The sequence below is a fragment of the Ambystoma mexicanum genome, chromosome 7q, assembly GCF_040938575.1.
Source record: "Ambystoma mexicanum isolate Mex_15411 chromosome 7q, UKY_AmexF1_1, whole genome shotgun sequence".
Lineage (NCBI taxonomy): Eukaryota > Metazoa > Chordata > Amphibia > Caudata > Ambystomatidae > Ambystoma > Ambystoma mexicanum.
In genome coordinates this window covers 758,791,491-758,809,171 of record NC_090941.1, presented here as the reverse complement: position 1 = coordinate 758,809,171, position 17,681 = coordinate 758,791,491, and the positions used below count along the sequence as shown (strand labels likewise).

The 17,681-nt window shown below is 49.5% G+C and overlaps 1 protein-coding gene across 2 annotated transcripts in view; it reads right to left on the bottom strand.

Annotated features, from left to right (window-relative positions):
• Positions 1 to 17,681, bottom strand: part of ALKBH8 (alkB homolog 8, tRNA methyltransferase) — a 1,077,261-nt gene that overhangs the window by 320,418 nt on the left and 739,162 nt on the right. For both annotated transcript variants that reach the window (XM_069640672.1, XM_069640671.1), the window contains exon 10: positions 5,967 to 6,232. In XM_069640672.1, coding sequence (XP_069496773.1) covers positions 5,967 to 6,232 — 266 coding nt within the window. The remainder of the gene's footprint in view (positions 1 to 5,966; positions 6,233 to 17,681) is intronic.

Sequence of the window (17,681 nt, the reverse complement as noted above, 5' to 3'; positions counted from 1 at the left end):
TTGCCTGGTGAGTTCTTCATTCACTGTGCAGCTCTCCCCTTGTTCCGTGCGGGAATCTTCTGGCCCTCCGCCCATCTCTATGGTGCTCTCCATCTCCCCCATCTAGTCTAACTGCTACTCTATTACCTATCCTCCCTCTCTTTCGAAGGCTGGAAGGAAGAAGTTTAAGAAGGGTCTGCTGTTCTCTAATCCAGGTCTGGCCATTGCCAACACCTAGGTCAATGCTCTCGCCAGGCAGACCATTACTGACATTCTCTTTGTCGTTCCCTCTCCAGACCTATGGATTCCCCATATGGGTTCCACCCTCTCCCCTTTCTCTTCCTCTCCCATTAATGGTGGACCAAGATGGAAATTGCTCTTGGCACACTTCCCATCATCCAGGTGCATCATTAATGTCTACTTGAATGGCGCTATCATGGCCCAGGGCTCTCAGCCCAACCTTCTCCTTCTTGACAGGTGTCTCATTAACTTCCATCCCTCTCCTGCCACTCATCGGTCTCCCTCCCCTCACGCATCCCTCCCCTCCACTTGTGGTACCACTCCCCTGTACCCCCCTCGGAAAACCTTTAAAACTGGCACCCAGCTTGACTTAGCTAACCTCAACTCTCGCTCTGTCAAGCACTCATCCGACATCTGTCATCTCCTTGAAGACTTTGACCTTAATGTCCTTGAGCCCACCCGAGACATGGTTCAATGCCAGCTCTGTCACTGCTTTTAACACTCTTCTTCCTGACGGCTACAAGATCCTCTCAAAGTTCAGGCCTAACCGGCCAGGAGGCAGAGTAGCTGTTGTCTTCTCTGAATGGATCCCTGCCTCTATCATACCTATCTAATCCTACGCCTCCTTTGAATGTCTTATCTGCAATCTTTGCATCTCTCCTACCCTTTCTATCACTCTTGCTACAATCTACAGCACCCCTGGGCCGGCCTTCCTCTTTCTATCTGAATGGGCCGACCTCACATCTTCTCTCCTTAACACTACCTCTAAGCTTCTCTTCATCAAAGAATTCAATATCCACCTTGACTCTCCGGACACGGCCTTACCCTTCCACAACCTCTGTGACTCTTTCTCCCTCACAATACTTTCCTCTGTCACCACTCACTCAGCCGGGTACCCTCTGGATGCAATCACCTCGGTTGATCTCTCTTTCTCTCTAATCCTCTCAGCACACCTCTCTCTTGGTCATATCACTCTCTCCTCTCCTGGAACATTTACTCGCCTGTTGGCTTTGCCATAACGTGTTCTCTACCTTTAAAATACTCCAACTTCCTGCAACAGGCACTTACCAGGACGTAAACTCTTTCTGAGGCACTAGGCACACTTACCTAGCAGGGAAAGACTTCTGAAGCGATAGGGGCCTTCTATTTATAAGGCATGGTATGTGTTTGAATTGCTTTGCATTTTTGCATTGTGTTTTTAATTTGTAATTTTACTGCTTACGGTGATTGTGTTTTTAATTATAATTTTACTTCTTACAGTTTACTGCTTAGCATTGCAAACTGTTTCACTCTTTATTTTATTTATTGAACATTTATTTGGCACCTATACAGCAGAAAGTGTTTCCATTCGGGCGCCACAAGACTAAGGTAGAAAGGGACCGAGGTGGAAAAAAACAACAATAAACGGCCCTACTAAGCACTGTGACATTCGGATCGTGCAAGTTCAGCTAAACAGGCAGTGCAGGGGGGTGGGACAGGGCAAGGGGAAGGTAGGGTGAATGGCAGGGGGGATGGAGGAGGGAAAGGGCGCAAGGGGCTGGGTAATTGCTAGAGGGGAACTGGGGGGGATGGGTTGGGGGTCCGATAGTGCGAGGAGGGGGGGCAGACTCAGGGCCTGATCACGAGTCTGGCAGTATCCCGGCGGTAATACCGCCTGGATACCGCCAGCGCAAAAATAGCACTACCTCTACTCGGTCCGACATTATTAGTGCCAGATCACGAGTAGTGGTTGGGCGGTTATTGCCCATTCCTCATGGGACCCAATGGGGGTTTCATGGTGCTATTAGCACCGGCAGAATTAGCGCTGCGCTAATAGCGCCCAAAACGGGCAGTAAGGATTTTTACCTCCAGCAAAAAGCTGGAGGTAAAACGCCATACTTACTGCCAAACTCATGATAGGGCCAGCCCTTAAATGCAGCGGTAAACGCCTTACTGCCGCATTTAAGGGCTACCTCTCAACTCATGATGAGGCCCTCAGAAGTCTGATCAGGGAGGGGAGCCCAAAGGCAAGTGCAGTGGGCAGAGGCAGATTGGTTGAGGGTGGGCCTAACCCCTGTATGACTCAGAAGGGACCAGGCAGCCAGTCGTATCAGCAGGGGGGCATTAGCAAGGAAGGGGAGAGGGAAGCAGGAGGAAAAAAGGAAGGTCTTGAGCAACTTCCAGAACTTAAGGAGATATGGTTCAAGAATGAGATGGTGGCCCCCACCAAAGAGAGAGATCTACCCCCCACTCTCTGCTTGGAGAAACGTCTGACCTGCAGATGGGTACAGCTGGAGGACCGAAGGACTATAGTAAAACGGTATTTAGTGAGAGACAGTTGACTGTAGCATGGCCCCAGAAAGCCTTGCGAATGATGCAGAGGGTCTTGATTTTGACCCTTGCATTTACTGGGAGCCAGTGGAGGGCTTTTAGGGCTGGAGAGATGCAGTCCTTGAGCTTGAGGCCAAGGGTAAGTCTTGCAATCCTATTCTGGATTTGTTGAAGAGGGTGAAGGGAGGAAACAGGCAGATTAAGGAAGAGGCCGTTAGAGTAGTCCAGCCGGGAGAGAACCCCTGAGGAGGTGAAGCTGAAAGGCAGCATTCTTGGCAAGGTCAGCAATATGCGGTGAGAAGGAGAGCAAGGAGTCGAAGATGACACCAAGGTTTTTTGCCTCACAAGAGGGGGAGGGGACCCAAGGAGAAGGGCCAGAGAGTAGGGGGGAAGAAATGAGGGGGGAGTACCAATGAGAAGTATCTCGGTCTTAATGGCATTAAGGCAGAGATCATTAAAAGCGCACCATGCCTATATAGCGGTCAGACAATCAGTGATGAGAGAGTAGGGAGAGGAGGGAAGCTTAAAAGACAACTGAGTGTCATCAGAATAGCACTGGAAATGGGGAGAGAAGGTGGAGATGAGGTGGGCAAGAGGAACAAGGTAAATGTTAAAAAGCCACACCGATAGGATAGAACCCTGAGAGACGTCGCAGGTAGAGAGTGAGGTAGAGGAGAGAAAAGGGCCCATTTGAACCTGGGAGGGCCGATTTGAAAGGAAAGAGGTCCGCCAAGCCAGTGCCCAGTCTGTGTTACCCAGAGTATCATGGAGGCGCTTAAGTGGAGGTTAGGGAGCAAGTCTTCTCAGGTGTTCAGGAGAGCAGTTTTCATGCCTCTGGCTGCTCTGGAGCCAGACTGGTGGTCGTGAAGACAGCCAACAGATTCAGTGTGATGGATAAGTTGTGAGATGACCAACTTTTCCAAATGTTTGCCAGGGAAAGGGGTGGTGGAGATAGGGCGGTAGCTCGCCGGGCAGGAAGGGTCTGCAGATGTTTTTTTTACGAGGAGATGCACAAAGGAGTGCTTCAGAGGTGAAGGGAAGGAGCCAGTGGCAAAAGAGGGATTGCAGAACTCAGCCAAAGAGGGAGCAATGGCAGCAATATTGACCTTTATAGTCGAGCATTTAAAAAGGATATAAAGGTAAGTAATGATATTTATCAGTACTCACTGATTTGCACACCACTAGGGGTTAACCTGGGAGGATGCTTGGCCAGAACTCCACAAATCACGACCAGGCAAGGGAGAGTTAGGGAATAAACTTTCAGCCCATAAAATCCCTATGGTTTTAGGGGGGGGATGAAACAGATTTGTAATCTCTTGCCCCGATATCTTTAGGCTATTTCTTGATGTCCTGGGAATCCCTGTGCCCACTTACGTTTGTCGCTAGTCCATTTGCAGTGGTCAGGGGCTGTGAATGCAGTGGTAGTTTTCAGTTTTGGGATTGGGTATGGCTAGACGGTGGATCCAACTCAGGCGAGACCGTTCTGGCGATCTTGAAGCTGGACAGCGCAGGCACCACAGGACAACGAACACATGTCCTACGATGACAGGAGACCCCCAGGACATGACTGAGATGTGCAGCAGTAATGATCATTCATATCGGAAGGCAGCAGGTGACACTTGGGCGATGAAGTAGACTCTGCTCCAGGAAAACCACACTTCATGCTGGTGAGCAGCAGCTGCACGAGGACTGGTCTTGGGCCACAAATCGACGACCTGAGGGATTCCAAGGCAAAACTCAGAACGGGGACCGATGCACCGAACATGTCCTGGGTGAAGCTGGTCAGACCAAAGGATGGTTCCAGGATGCTTCCAAAAGCCTGTGAGGGCAGGATCCTCTTTTAGGGGTCTGTACTGGTTGTCCCACCAGCCCAAGAGTTGAAGACCCAATAAGTCTTCAGGTGATCAATGCAGAAGGGCAGAGCCTTGCCAGAACATGGATATAGGCAATGCGGGTTGGCTACAATGGCAGTCTGCGGGTCTTCAGTAGGCTGCTCCTTTTCGTAGAAGCTTGGCTCCAAACGACGATCTGGGGGAATGGCTGCATGAATACTCCTTTTCCCAAATTCAGGCAGGGGACTGCCTCGGCTTATCAATTGACTCCCTCCCTGCCCCATATCTGCCCAGCAACAGACATCCCCTGAATGAAATGTGGATTGGGACAAGACAGTCACAACCCATACACCCGGCCAGGATAAACACACCACATCTTGCATGTGAAACTCAAGGTTTTACCTTGGAAAGGGCTTACCATATATGGCATTTCCTGACCTGAGAAGGCAGGAAGCAGATCAAAGGACAAGAAAAAAGCAAAGCATGGCCATTTTCACTATATCAAAAAAGTAACAGGTGTTACGAAAGTAAAAATGGTCTTCTTACTGGCATCTCCATGAAGAACATTCATAGTCTTCAGGTAACTCAAAATAATGCACTCAGGACAATTTGCAATCTGGGCCTGAGGGACCATGTTACTCATTCACGATGGAACCTCCATTGGCTCCCCCGTCCATCATCAGATTTCTCACAAAATTCTCACTCTCTCATATAAATGTCAGACTAACCAAGCCCCCGGTTACCTATCCAATAGGTTGACTAAGGCTCCAGTTCCTCGTATACTGAGATCAACTGACTTCTGCAGGCTTTTTGGCCCACGATTTAAGCTTAAGAACTTTGGTGGTTGTCGTTTATCCATCCAAGCTTCAATTCTTTGGAACTCTTTACTGGTGTCCCGTTGCAACTTGTCCTCCCTCACTGGATTCAAGAAAGGCGTTCAGACATTCTTCAAGTCTAATGATAGGATTATTTATTCACATGCTGCCGCTTCTTCGTTAATGACCTCTGATTGTGTCTGATATTCCTGCAGATTTTCCTTGTTTCTTAAGCACACTGATGCATCTGGGCGTGCTGCTCTCTACAAGAAGTTAATAACCTAACACAACGTAAGAAAAAGGGGTACAAAACACCTCTGCAACACTTCAAAGGAATCTCGCAAATGGAACAGGGTCCCCCTGCATTGGTAGCCATGGGGCTGACCACTGCCCACAAAAGAGATGAGCTGAGTAAGGAAAGTAAAGAAAAAAATCTTTCCTTACCTCCAAAAGTCAGGACAGTGTTCATGTCATAGCATAGCATAGCAATAGATGGGTGGTTTCCTTTGCTGTCAATGATGGGAAAGCTGCAAAAAGAAAATCTTTCCTAGCAATCACCAAATTCTCTTTCCCGGTGGTGATTAGTGTTTTGTGTACTCGTTTCCAAAAAAGGTGTGGTGAAACAGTAATTCACATAACTTTAAAAGAGGCCTTAAAAGAGGCCTTGCAAAGCAGTCCATCACACCACGGTTATGTTTTATTATCTGTAGAGGTAGAATAAGACACGACTGTGAAACAAACTAAATAAATATAAAATGCAATAGAGCAAATGTCTTTGGAATACACTCACCATGTACAGTTGCTTGCCCGCTCCAAGGTATTTTCCATTTCCACACCCTATATCAGCCACAAGAGAGCCCTTTGGTAGAGCATTGAGAAATTGAAATATTCTGGGCCATGGGGTATGTCTGGTGCTACTGAAATGTGCAGCAATTTCTTCATACACTTGGTGGACATATTCTTTTTCGAGCTTCGAGGCATTTGTGTTGCTGTCAGGGATTGATGGCGAGTTGTCCTTTTGTTGGCTCTTTTGACTGTCACAGACAGAAGCATGTGCTACAAACAAGAAGAAACACATCATTTTACCATGCAAATAATATTGTATTGGTAGTTGCAATGCACCCATCATACATTGTTAAAGCCTTGTAGCACTTTGGGCCTTTCTGGGAGTGTGTAGGGACACACATTTCGCTGCTGCCCTATGTGCAATCTACGTTAGAGCATAACAGTAAGATTCGTGGAGCAATGGGCTGCAGTGCGGCATGTCCTGTGACACTGAAACATGCAATGCTGGTTGTAATGCATGCAAATATGGACACTTGGTGGAATATACTCTAACCATGTTACCGCAATAGCTCTGGGTTCAGATATATCTCAGTTTAGGTGAAGGTGCAAAGTAAAAACCAAGTCAGAGGAAATGGACGAACATGCTGTGCGATGAGTCGCAATATGTAAGTATGGCCCATACCGTAGTGACACATGTCGCAGTGTCTAAAACATGCATGTATTCAATATTGTTACAAAGACCCTGAAGCTAGGCCATTGTCACAAAGGGAACAAGAGGGTCTCTGTAAAGTCATGTTATAGTGAGAGAGACCAAGGGTAACAAAGGCTCTGTATTTTAGAGAGACATCAGAGGACTATGAGAATAACATTCAAAAGGAAAGCATCAGTGGGTGATATACCTAGTTAAGGGCAATTGTGCAGGCAAGAGGCATCAGCAATTTAAAAGTGAAATGAGACGCGAGGACGGATATATGAGATTCTGACAATTGATACAGACATTTTAAAAGAGCATGGTAAAACCAAAAGGTCTGCTAATGCAAATGTTGTAGGTAAACCAGCTTTTCTCTGTGAGGGTTTTACAAAACAAAATGACCCTCTGCAATTACAAACCCAAACCTGTTGTCTTTGCGCATGCATGCTTTTCGATGTGAGACAGTGATTCAAAACTTGATTTGGGGAGGGCGTGGCTTGGAGCTGACGCGGACAGCATGGCTCCCTGAAAGCTCCTGGCTGGTGTCATGATGCCTACCTCCAAGGAGCCAGGTCCGACCCAGCGACCCCAGAGGCAGGCATCATTTCCCGCAGGGGAGTGCCAGCGGGCCCAAGCTGGGGCCCTTTGGACGCAGTCCTGGCGCCTTAGGCGCCAGGCTCATGTTGGACCTCTGTCCTGGCACCTTAGGCGCCAGGCTCATAAAGCTAGACATGTGTTCAAGTGTTTTCATGTGCATTTACCTGATGCAGACCATGCTGCCACATCCAGGCCCTCTTGAGGCCTAAATGGAACTACTTTACCTGTGGGACTACTTTCCAACCGGGTGTGGTCGGGGAAGGATACATACCTGATAGGAGGAAGGATACACACCTGATCGGAGGAAGGATACACACTTGGGACTTCTTCCAAAGCTATTTAAACCACACCCGATCAGCAACTCACGCTTCGCCTTGTTCTGCTCCTCGCAGCTGGACGCTCACTGTGTCAGCTCCTGCATCTGGACTTCAGCCACGCCTGTCAGCATCCTGGGTCACCTGCAAAGGGAGACAAGAGACCTTATCATCTAAATCTGCACCACGGAGACATCACCGACGATCCTGAAAGGGAAGACATTATTTTTAAAAGCATTTCGTTACGATCGCTGCAGCGCTGCATTTCACTCACCTTTCCTGGGTTCCTCCATCTTCAGCAGCGATCATCCGGATACACAGCCACTTCCCAGAGCCTAGAAAAAAAGACAAGAATAAGAGGTGAGAGAAGGAAGGGAATAAGACTTACCTCATTTCATTTCGGGTCTTGCCGCTTCCAGGCATTTTCCAGACCCCGGCCCCTATGGGAAAAAAGACAAAGACATTGAATGAGCGTATGCAAAGACAGTTCCCGAGCGCTCATCCAGAACTAACCTGCCATTTACTGGAACTGCACGTTTCACTTTGGGTCGGTGCCATATCTCCGGCATTCCGAACCCCGGCCCCTAAGGGGAAAAAAGACATAAGCATTAGCGCTTGCTGCAAAAAGACAATGAACATTATTATTAAGCTTGGACTTTTGAACTTGCAACAGAACTTTTACAGAGCCTTACCTGAATAGTCAAGCTTACCTGAACTCCCATCAATCCTCAATCCAGTGAAGTAACTGGTTTTCAACGCGCCCCTGCATCAGAAGCAGGATGGAGAGCTCATCCTTCCTGACCCTAAGGTGAGACTTCACGGGGAATCGTGGAAGGGTATCGTGGAGGGTTGGAAGAGAGTGGGAGGCTTGATCATAACTCAGTCAGAAGGTAATACTCCCTTTTCACGCCCAGGGGAATATTCCTGCGAGCCGGAGAAGCCAGAGTAGAGGGCCCTTCCTGTCCATCTTCAGAGTCCTGCGCTTCACCATTGAAGAAGCATCAGCACTCGAAGCCAGACCTGCGCCTCCGTGGGAATCAGGTGAGCGTTACAGAACGCGAAGCCTACCCACAATTTCCCACCCGGGCGCTATGGAGACTTCCGAGACTGACCAGCTGGCCCAGCTTTTGGGGGAATTACGGGCAGAGGTGCACTCAGCCCGCCAGGAGACTAACGCTCTCAAAAGAGAACTGATCTTATCCAAGGAAAGAACAGATGACCTAGCCAAAAGGTTATTACAGGCCCAGGCAGGGCACACTCCTTTACCTAATTCCGGAGACATTTCCACATCAATGGGTTTGAGTAACCCGGTACAAATTAATCTACCTGGACACATGCCTTTGGCCCCGCCTGAACATTTTGCGGGGGATCCCAAGAAATATGCCGTCTTTATGAACCAATGTCGTTTACACTTTCTATGCAGACCCGGAGCCTTCCCTAACGACCAGACCAAGGTAGCCTTTATACTATCTTACCTCAGTGGCAGTGCTGCCGATTGGTCTATTCCATTGGTAAATCAGGATGATCCCATTCTCCAGAATTTTCAGGGCTTCCAGGCCAGCATGGAAAGATTGTTCGCTCGACACTCTCAAGGACAGGCCCTTCATAGCAAACTGCTATCCTTACGACAAGGTAATCAGGATCTTCTGTCCTTCATAGCCACCTTTAACAGACTGGTTGTGGAAACTGGATGGCCAGAAAGCAAAAGGATCACATTGTTTCATCGAGGCCTGCGCGGAGAGCTTAAGGATGTTCTAGCTCAGATAGTAAACCCACCCCAGGTCTGCGCAGACTACATTGACTTGGTGGTTCAACTTGATCACAGACTTCAAAATAGAAAAGCAGATCGGTTCAAGTATGAAAACCGAGCACTGATCAAAACCCACGCTAACTCCAAGAGTACCGACGTATCTGAACCTATGCAAATCGGAGGTGTTAAAGGACCATTAATGCAGAAAGAACGAGAGAGAAGGCGGCAAATGCAACTTTGTCTGTATTGCGGGACTTCCGGTCACATTCTTCGAAATTGTCCCGTTAAACCACTTAAGAAGGTGGTTGGAGCTACTGATAACGAAATAGTGACACCTGATTCGGGAAACGACCTAGCCCGGCAAGCGTAGGGGTCCGCTTGCCGAGCTTGAAAGCTAACTCTTTGACCTCGCATTTTGTCATGCCAATGGTGCTCGTGGACCCAAAACAGCCTCAGCAGTTACATGCTATAAAAGCATACATCGACAGTGGAGCTATTGGAAATTACATAGACCGTGAATTGGCTTCCAGGATTAAGCTTCCTCTCCGGCCGAAAGTAACCCAAGATGTCATTACTACAGTAGATGGAACCGAAATAGCCTCAGGGCCTGTAACGCATTCCACTGTTGAAGTGACACTGGTGGGTCAGGATGGACATCGGGAAGCAATCGTGTTTGATGTGATCAAGGCCCCACAATTTCAAGTAATTCTTGGAATTCCTTGGTTAGAAACACATAATCCCAGAATTGACTGGCGAGCAAAGAAGATAAGTTTTCCTGATTATGAACCAACTTGTTATCCAAGAAATCCAGCTATGGGTTTAGCCTCAGCAACCTCCACCCCTGTACAGCTACCGTCAGAATACCAAGAATTCCAAGACGTTTTTCAGAAAGAACAGGCTAACACGTTACCTCCCCATCGGTCTTATGATTGCCAAATCGATCTGGTACCCAATGCTCAACTACCTTGTAGTAGGATTTATGCTCTTACGGAACCTGAGAACCTGCATTTGCGTCAGTATTTAGATCAGTACCTAGCCAATGGTTTTATTCGCCCGTCCAAGTCTCCTGTCTCTTCAGCTCTGTTCTTCGTGCCGAAAAAAGAAGGCGACCTTAGAACGTGTATAGACTATCGTGCCCTAAATCAAATAACGATTAAGAATCGTTATCCTCTGCCCTTGATCCCTGAGCTTATCAACCAGGTGAAAGACGCTTGTGTGTACACCAAGTTAGATCTCCGAGGAGCTTATCACCTGGTGCGCATAAAAGAAGGCGACGAATGGAAGACTGCATTCCGCACCAAGTTTGGGCTCTTCGAATATCAGGTGATGCCCTTCGGTTCGTGCAATGCACCTGCCGCCTTTTAGTACTTTATGAATGATGTTCTTCGGGAACTTATCGATGTCTGTGTCATTGTTTACATTGACGACATCCTGGTGTACTCTTCTTCAGAATCTGATCACAGAAAACATGTTAGGGCAGTTCTTGAGAAACTGCGCCAGCACAGATTATTTGCAAAACTCGAAAAATGCGTTTTTCATACCACAGAAGTTGAGTTTCTCGGATTCATCCTAACACCTCAAGGAGTCCGTATGGACTCGCGAAAGGTGGACGCCATCCTCAAATGGCCATCTCCAAGCTCGGTGAAGGGAGTTCAGAGCATGCTCGGCTTTGCCAATTTCTATCGAAGATTCATCCCGGAATTTTCCCGAACAGTCCAACCCATCACCGCTCTCCTAAAGAAAAACAAACGCTTTGAATGGACTCTTGAGGCCGAACAAGCCTTCCAGGACCTGAAAACCAAATTCACCTCTGCACCTGTATTGAAGCACCCGCACCTAGATCTCCCGTACATAGTGGAAACTGATGCATCCAGTTCGGCCATGGGAGCTGTCCTGTCGCAAAGAGACCCAAAAACTAATCAACTACACCCAGTGGCTTTTTGGTCCAGAAAATGTTCTCCTCCTGAAACCAACTACGCAATTACCGATAAAGAGTTACTGGCCATCAAATCCGCTTTCAAGGCTTGGCGTCACTACCTTCTCGGAGAAAAACACACCATCACCGTAATTACGGACCACAGAAACTTACAGTATTTAAAAACGGCCAAAGCTCAATCTTCACGACAACTCCGATGGGCTCTATTCTTTGCGGAATTTGATTTTGTAATTACCTATCGCCCTGGCTGCAAGAATGGAAAAGCGGACGCCTTATCCCGGATTGGCATGGAAGAACCTAATTCGAGCTTAGAACCTGTGCCCATCATACCTGAGCAAAGAATCTTAGGCTTAACTTCATTGCAAACTATTGAGGATATCCAAACGCAAGTAAAACAACTTCTAGACTCTTCAACCTTACTGGAATGGAGTCAAAAGGGTCCTCATTACACCGTTAAGGATGACTTACCCTACTTCCAGGAGCGGTTGTTTCTGCCAAGTAAAGAATTGCAAGAACTTGTTATTGCCCATCATCATGAATCTTTAATGGAAGGACACCCTGGTATCACTAAAACGGAGGACAAAATCAAACGCCACTTCTGGTGGCCTTCTTGGAGAAAAGACAAAGTCTTTTGTACTGTCTTGTGGAATTTGCGCCCAAAACAAGGCTCAAAAGAAAAGGCCAGCCGGCCTACTTCAACCCTTGGATATTCCACCGGCGCCATGGCACACCCTGTCAATGGACTTTATAACAGATCTGCCTCCTTGTGCTGGTTACAACACAATCCTTGTAATTGTGGACCTATTCTCCAAAATGGCCCACTTTAACCCTTTAAAGGGTTTGCCTTCAGCTTCCACGTTGGCCAAGGAATTCCTGGAGAATATAGTTTGCATACATGGTTTCCCTTCCATATTAGTCTCGGATCGTGGAAGTCAATTTATCTCACATTTTTGGAAGAAGTGTTGCCAACTACCACAAATAGATGTGCGGTTATCCACCAGCCACCACCCTCAGACCGACGGACAAACCGAGAGAACCAATCAGACTCTCGAGCAATATCTTCGGTGCATGTTACACCAATCCGAGTTAAATTGGAAAGACATCCTTTGGATCGCAGAATATGCATACAACAATTCAGTGCATTCTGGAACCGGACAAACCCCCTTTTATACTTTGTAAGGTCACCATCCTCAGACCTCTGACCTAGATCCACCTCTGACCCTGGAAATGCCCGCAGTAATTCATCTGCATTCCACAATAACTCAAGCCTTCAAAGAAGCTGCAACTCATTTACAGCAAGCCAAGAAAAAGTATAAAGAAAACGCTGATTTGCACCGAAGTAAAACTCCTCCTTACCAAGTAGGAGACCAGGTATGGCTAGCAACTAAACATTTACCCCTCAAGGGCCGGTGAACCTTCAATCCCAGATTCATAGGACCTTATCCCATCAAAGCTATAATCAACCCAGTGGCCTTTAAACTGGATCTACCGTCCAACATGCCTATTCATCCAGTTTTTCATGCATCACTTTTGAAGCCAGTACAACCAGGAACCAGATTGTCCAAGCCTCCAGATCCAGTTCAAATTGAAGGGGAATTAGAATTCGAAGTGAAAGACATTTTAGACTCCAAGGTGGTAAAGTCGAAACTCTTCTATCTTGTTGACTGGAAGGGATATGGACCTCAAGAGAGATCGTGGGAGCCTAGTAACCATGTCCACACACCTCGATTAGTACAAAGGTTTCACCGGAGATTTCCGAACAAGCCCAAACCCCCAGAGGGAAGAACCTTGGGAGGGGCCTCGAGGGGGGGTACTGTCATGATGCCTACCTCCAAGGTGCCAGGTCCGACCCAGCGACCCCAGAGGCAGGCATCATTTCCCCCAGGGGAGTGCCAGCGGGCCCAAGCTGGGGCGCTTTGGACGCAGTCCTGGCGCCTTAGGCGCCAGGCTCATGTTGGACCTCTGTCCTGGCGCCTTAGGCGCCAGGCTCATAAAGCTAGACATGTGTTCAAGTGTTTTCATGTGCACTTACCTGATGCAGACCATGCTGCCACATCCAGGCCCTCTTGAGGCCTGAATGGAACTACTTTCCACCCGGGTGTGGTCGGGGAAGGATACATACCTGATCGGAGGAAGGATACACACCTGATGGGAGGAAGGATACACACTTGGGACTTCTTCCAAAGCTATTTAAACCACACCCGATCAGCAACTCACGCTTCGCCTTGTTCTGCTCCTCGCAGCTGGACGCTCACCGTGTCAGCTCCTGCATCTGGACTTCAGCCACGCCTGTCAGCATCCTGGGTCACCTGCAAAGGGAGACAAGAGACCTTACCAGCTAAATCTGCACCACGGAGACATCACCGACGATCCTGAAAGGGAAGACATTATTTTTAAAAGCATTTCGTTACGATCGCTGCAGCGCTGCATTTCACTCACCTTTCCTGGGTTCCTCCATCTTCAGCAGCGATCATCCGGATACACAGCCACTTCCCAGAGCCTAGAAAAAAAGACAAGAATAAGAGGTGAGAGAAGGAAGGGAATAAGACTTACCTCATTTCATTTCGGGTCTTGCCGCTTCCAGGCATTTTCCGGACCCCGGCCCCTATGGGGAAAAAAGACAAAGGGCCTCATTACGAGTCCGGCGTTAACCGAGGCGGTAAAACCGCCTGGTTAACGCCGGACTCGTATTACCATTCCGCCTCCGTGACTCCCGGAATTACCGGGGCATCACAACCCCGGTTTTCCGGGAATCACGGAGGCGGAATGGTGTAAATCCCCATTCCCATTGAGTCCTATGGGACTCAATGGGAATCGGGATCATGGAAACACCGGCAGCATCTTGTAATCGGACCGCCACGATCGTAATGAGGCCCAAAGACATTGAATGAGCGTATGCAAAGACAGTTCCCGAGCGCTCATCCAGAACTAACCTGCCATTTACTGGAACTGGAACTGCACGTTTCACTTCGGGTCGGTGCCATATCTCCGGCATTCCGAACCCCGGCCCCTAAGGGGAAAAAAGACATAAGCATTAGCGCTTCCTGCAAAAAGACAATGAACATTATTATTAAGCTTGGACTTTTGAACTTGCAACAGAACTTTTACAGAGCCTTACCTGAATAGTCAAGCTTACCTGAACTCCCATCAATCCTCAATCCAGTGAAGTAACTGGGTTTCAACGCGCCCCTGCATCAGAAGCAGGATGGAGAGCTCATCCTTCCTGACCCTAAGGTGAGACTTCACGGGGAATCGTGGAAGGGTATCGTGGAGGGTTGGAAGAGAGTGGGAGGCTTGATCATAACTCAGTCAGAAGGTAATACTCACTTTTCACGCACAGGGGAATATTCCTGCAAGCCGGAGAAGCCAGAGTAGAGGGCCCTTCCTGTCCATCTTCAGAGTCCTGCGCTTCACCATTGAAGAAGCATCAGCACTCGAAGCCAGACCTGCGCCTCCGTGGGAATCAGGTGAGCGTTACAGCTGGACCCACCGTTCGAGCAGGTTTACAAACTGAATTTCCTCCGTTAAGATCCCAAAATAACACCATGTGGAGCCGAAGCGATCTGGCACCCAACGCTGAGCTTTGACCAACTCATAAAGGCTCCAACACCCAGATGCTGCTGAGCCGAAGCCGTGCTCGGCCAACAGTACCAAAACAAAAATGGTGGGTGCCATCATACAGAGCCCGGCAAGGAGCGGGAAGACACGGAGGAGCAGAAGCAGCGCCACTTATCTGAATGCCTAGCGGCCCGCTGCTGAGGAGTGCAATGCTTGCGGAGTGAGCCCAGTGTGCCCTAAGACTGATGTGCCAGTGGAGAGCTGTGTTCCAGCACCAGCAGCCGACGACGACCGAGGGGCTCGAGCGTAGTGCAGGTATCGGAAGGGAGGCACCAACCTCGCCCACTGGACTGTAACTTCCCGAGCTGCAGATAACACGGGGCCGCAGCGACGGGCAACCTAGACAGCACCAGCACCCATCAGCACCGGGGCGTCCCGTGGCAGGACCCATCCAAGCAACAAGCAGAGGGATCGGCGGGTGCCGACTCCCAAAGGCGCGCCGGACCGCTGCAATCCGAGAGCCGGCGCAGCAAAAATAAGCAACGCACAAGCTGGCGGTACGCTTCCTCCCCACCGAATGTAAGGGGCAAAATAATATTCCAGAGGGGGGCTCTGGGCCCTGCCTGCTAAGCATCCGAACAGCCATAGTCAGCAATCCGGTGGGTCCCAGCACCACAACAAGAGGCCCCGCGGAGACGACTGTCAGGGGGACAGGGGCAAGGTGCACTAACAGGCAGATCCTGCATAAGACCCAACAGGGACACCACCAAGACCCGCACTGTCCGGCCTACAGTCATCAAAGGGGGAAGACCCTTAGTGGACCCAGAGGCGCAGCCAGCAACTTTTTCAAACGCCACCTCGCAGCGATGGCCCCTCCAAATGTGAACCGCTATATAGAGAAGGAGAGCCCCAGGAGTACTCTGGAACAAAGGAAAGACGCCAGCTGACCCACCTCACTAGGGGAGCCCACAGCACGCACTGAACTCCGTATGCACCGGGCAGAGAAGAGGCAGAGCCAAGATTAGGAGCCGCCCAAGGAGGCACAGCACAGCCCTGGGAGCACCCCCCGCCGGGCAGCACTCCGAATCAGGCCCCACACAGAGGAGGGGAAGCAGAAGAATCCCTTCAGCTAGATTATCACCAACAGAAAAACCACCAACTCACCAGAAAAGCAGAGCCCTCAGGCTTCTCAAGGCACGAGTGCACCCGCCATTGTCCTGCTCCCCCCCTTCTACCTACGCAGAGTATATTTCAACCCCAAAAGTGCCTCTCAATCAGACACACAAACAGCCAAATGGTCAGCACCGGTAACAAGCAACCCCAGACCCAGTGGAACGCCTGAGGATGGGGGCACCAGCGCAGCGGAACCAGGGTCACAGCCACGCACTAAAACCAAGCAGCCAGAGGCCATCACAGCATACCAGCGGCAGCAGAAGCTCCCGCACCCAGTCCCGGAGGGCGGACACACACTACAGTGGGCTGTGGCCGGAACCAACATAAGAACCATGGCGAAAAGAGGTAAGGCAACGAAACAAACAGACATTGCGGCCCTGATGGGCAACTCCACCTCTGAGAAGCTAAAGAAAGCCGAACATATATCGGACCCCGCCACGGATATGGCCATCACATCTGCCCCGGAAGCGGCCCAGTCAGCAACCGAGTCTGACCTCAAAGACCTACTAGCAGCAATAACAAAGGAGATCCAAAGGGGGACTGAAAAGGTCACAAAGGGAGTGTAGACTCAGGGGCCCCCGGAAAGCCACAGAACCGGACTGTCCAAGAATAACAACCACAGCCAAAAACCCAGTTGCTCGCTGCGGCGATCCACTCTTCCAAGGTACTCCCGCGGCATAACCCTAGGTACCCCCCGGGTGGAGCTCGAAATGGGAGAGGGAACACTGATGACCCAGGGTAACACCGCAGATACACAGACCCAATAATACCTTACACTGAGTTTAACGCAATGCACACGGTCCCGCTCTGTCAGACCTTGCGCTCTCCAGTCGTCCTGTTGACGACGTTCGGGACCCGTTGGCCCCTATTAGCTCAACAATGAGGTCCAGCTAGACTACCCCGTTTGATGAGGCTGGTCTCGGTCCAAGAAGTTGGGGGGAGGAGGGTGGGTTGGGTGTGGGAAGGGGAGGGGGGAAGTTGGGGTATGTTGGCCCCTAGGAAGGAATACTGCGTTACAACTCAGACAAACACAGACATGACATATACACATTCGCCAAGGGGGGGCCCGCCAAACATTGATCCTAGGGCCCAGAATAAAGGAGCCCATAGCAGCGCTATCGCATGAACCTAACAGGGCTGGAGGAGAATAGAAACGTCGGCATCCTTAGATGGAATGTGGGCGGCCTCAACTCTCTGAGGAAACGCAAATCGATAGAGAACAGGCTCAACAACCTAGAGGGCGATATCGTAATCCTCCATGAGACCCATCTGTTGGCCGCTGATAAGCATCGCCTGAGGCTTAGGCGATTTAAACAGGCCTACTTTGCCTCCTCGGGGGAAAAGAAGCGGGGGGTAGCAATCCTACTGAGCAACAATTTCCCAATCCGGGATCCCACAGTGAAAAGAGACCCAGAAGGCAGGTACATCTTGGTAAAGGGATATATCTCAGAACAACCACTCACCATACCAGGGATTTACTGTCCCAACAAGGACCAAGACAAATTCCTACAGAACTTAATCCTACCACTGGTAACATTCACCACAGGGAATCTTCTTATGGGAGGGGACTTTAACATGGTTCCGGACCCCCTAGTAGACAAAACCCTCTCGCCATCCAATCTGGATTCCACCTGAGTGTAAGACTGGAGGGGGGGTCTGTACTCCTGCTCTCTATATGGTAGAGGACAGGTACAGAGGAC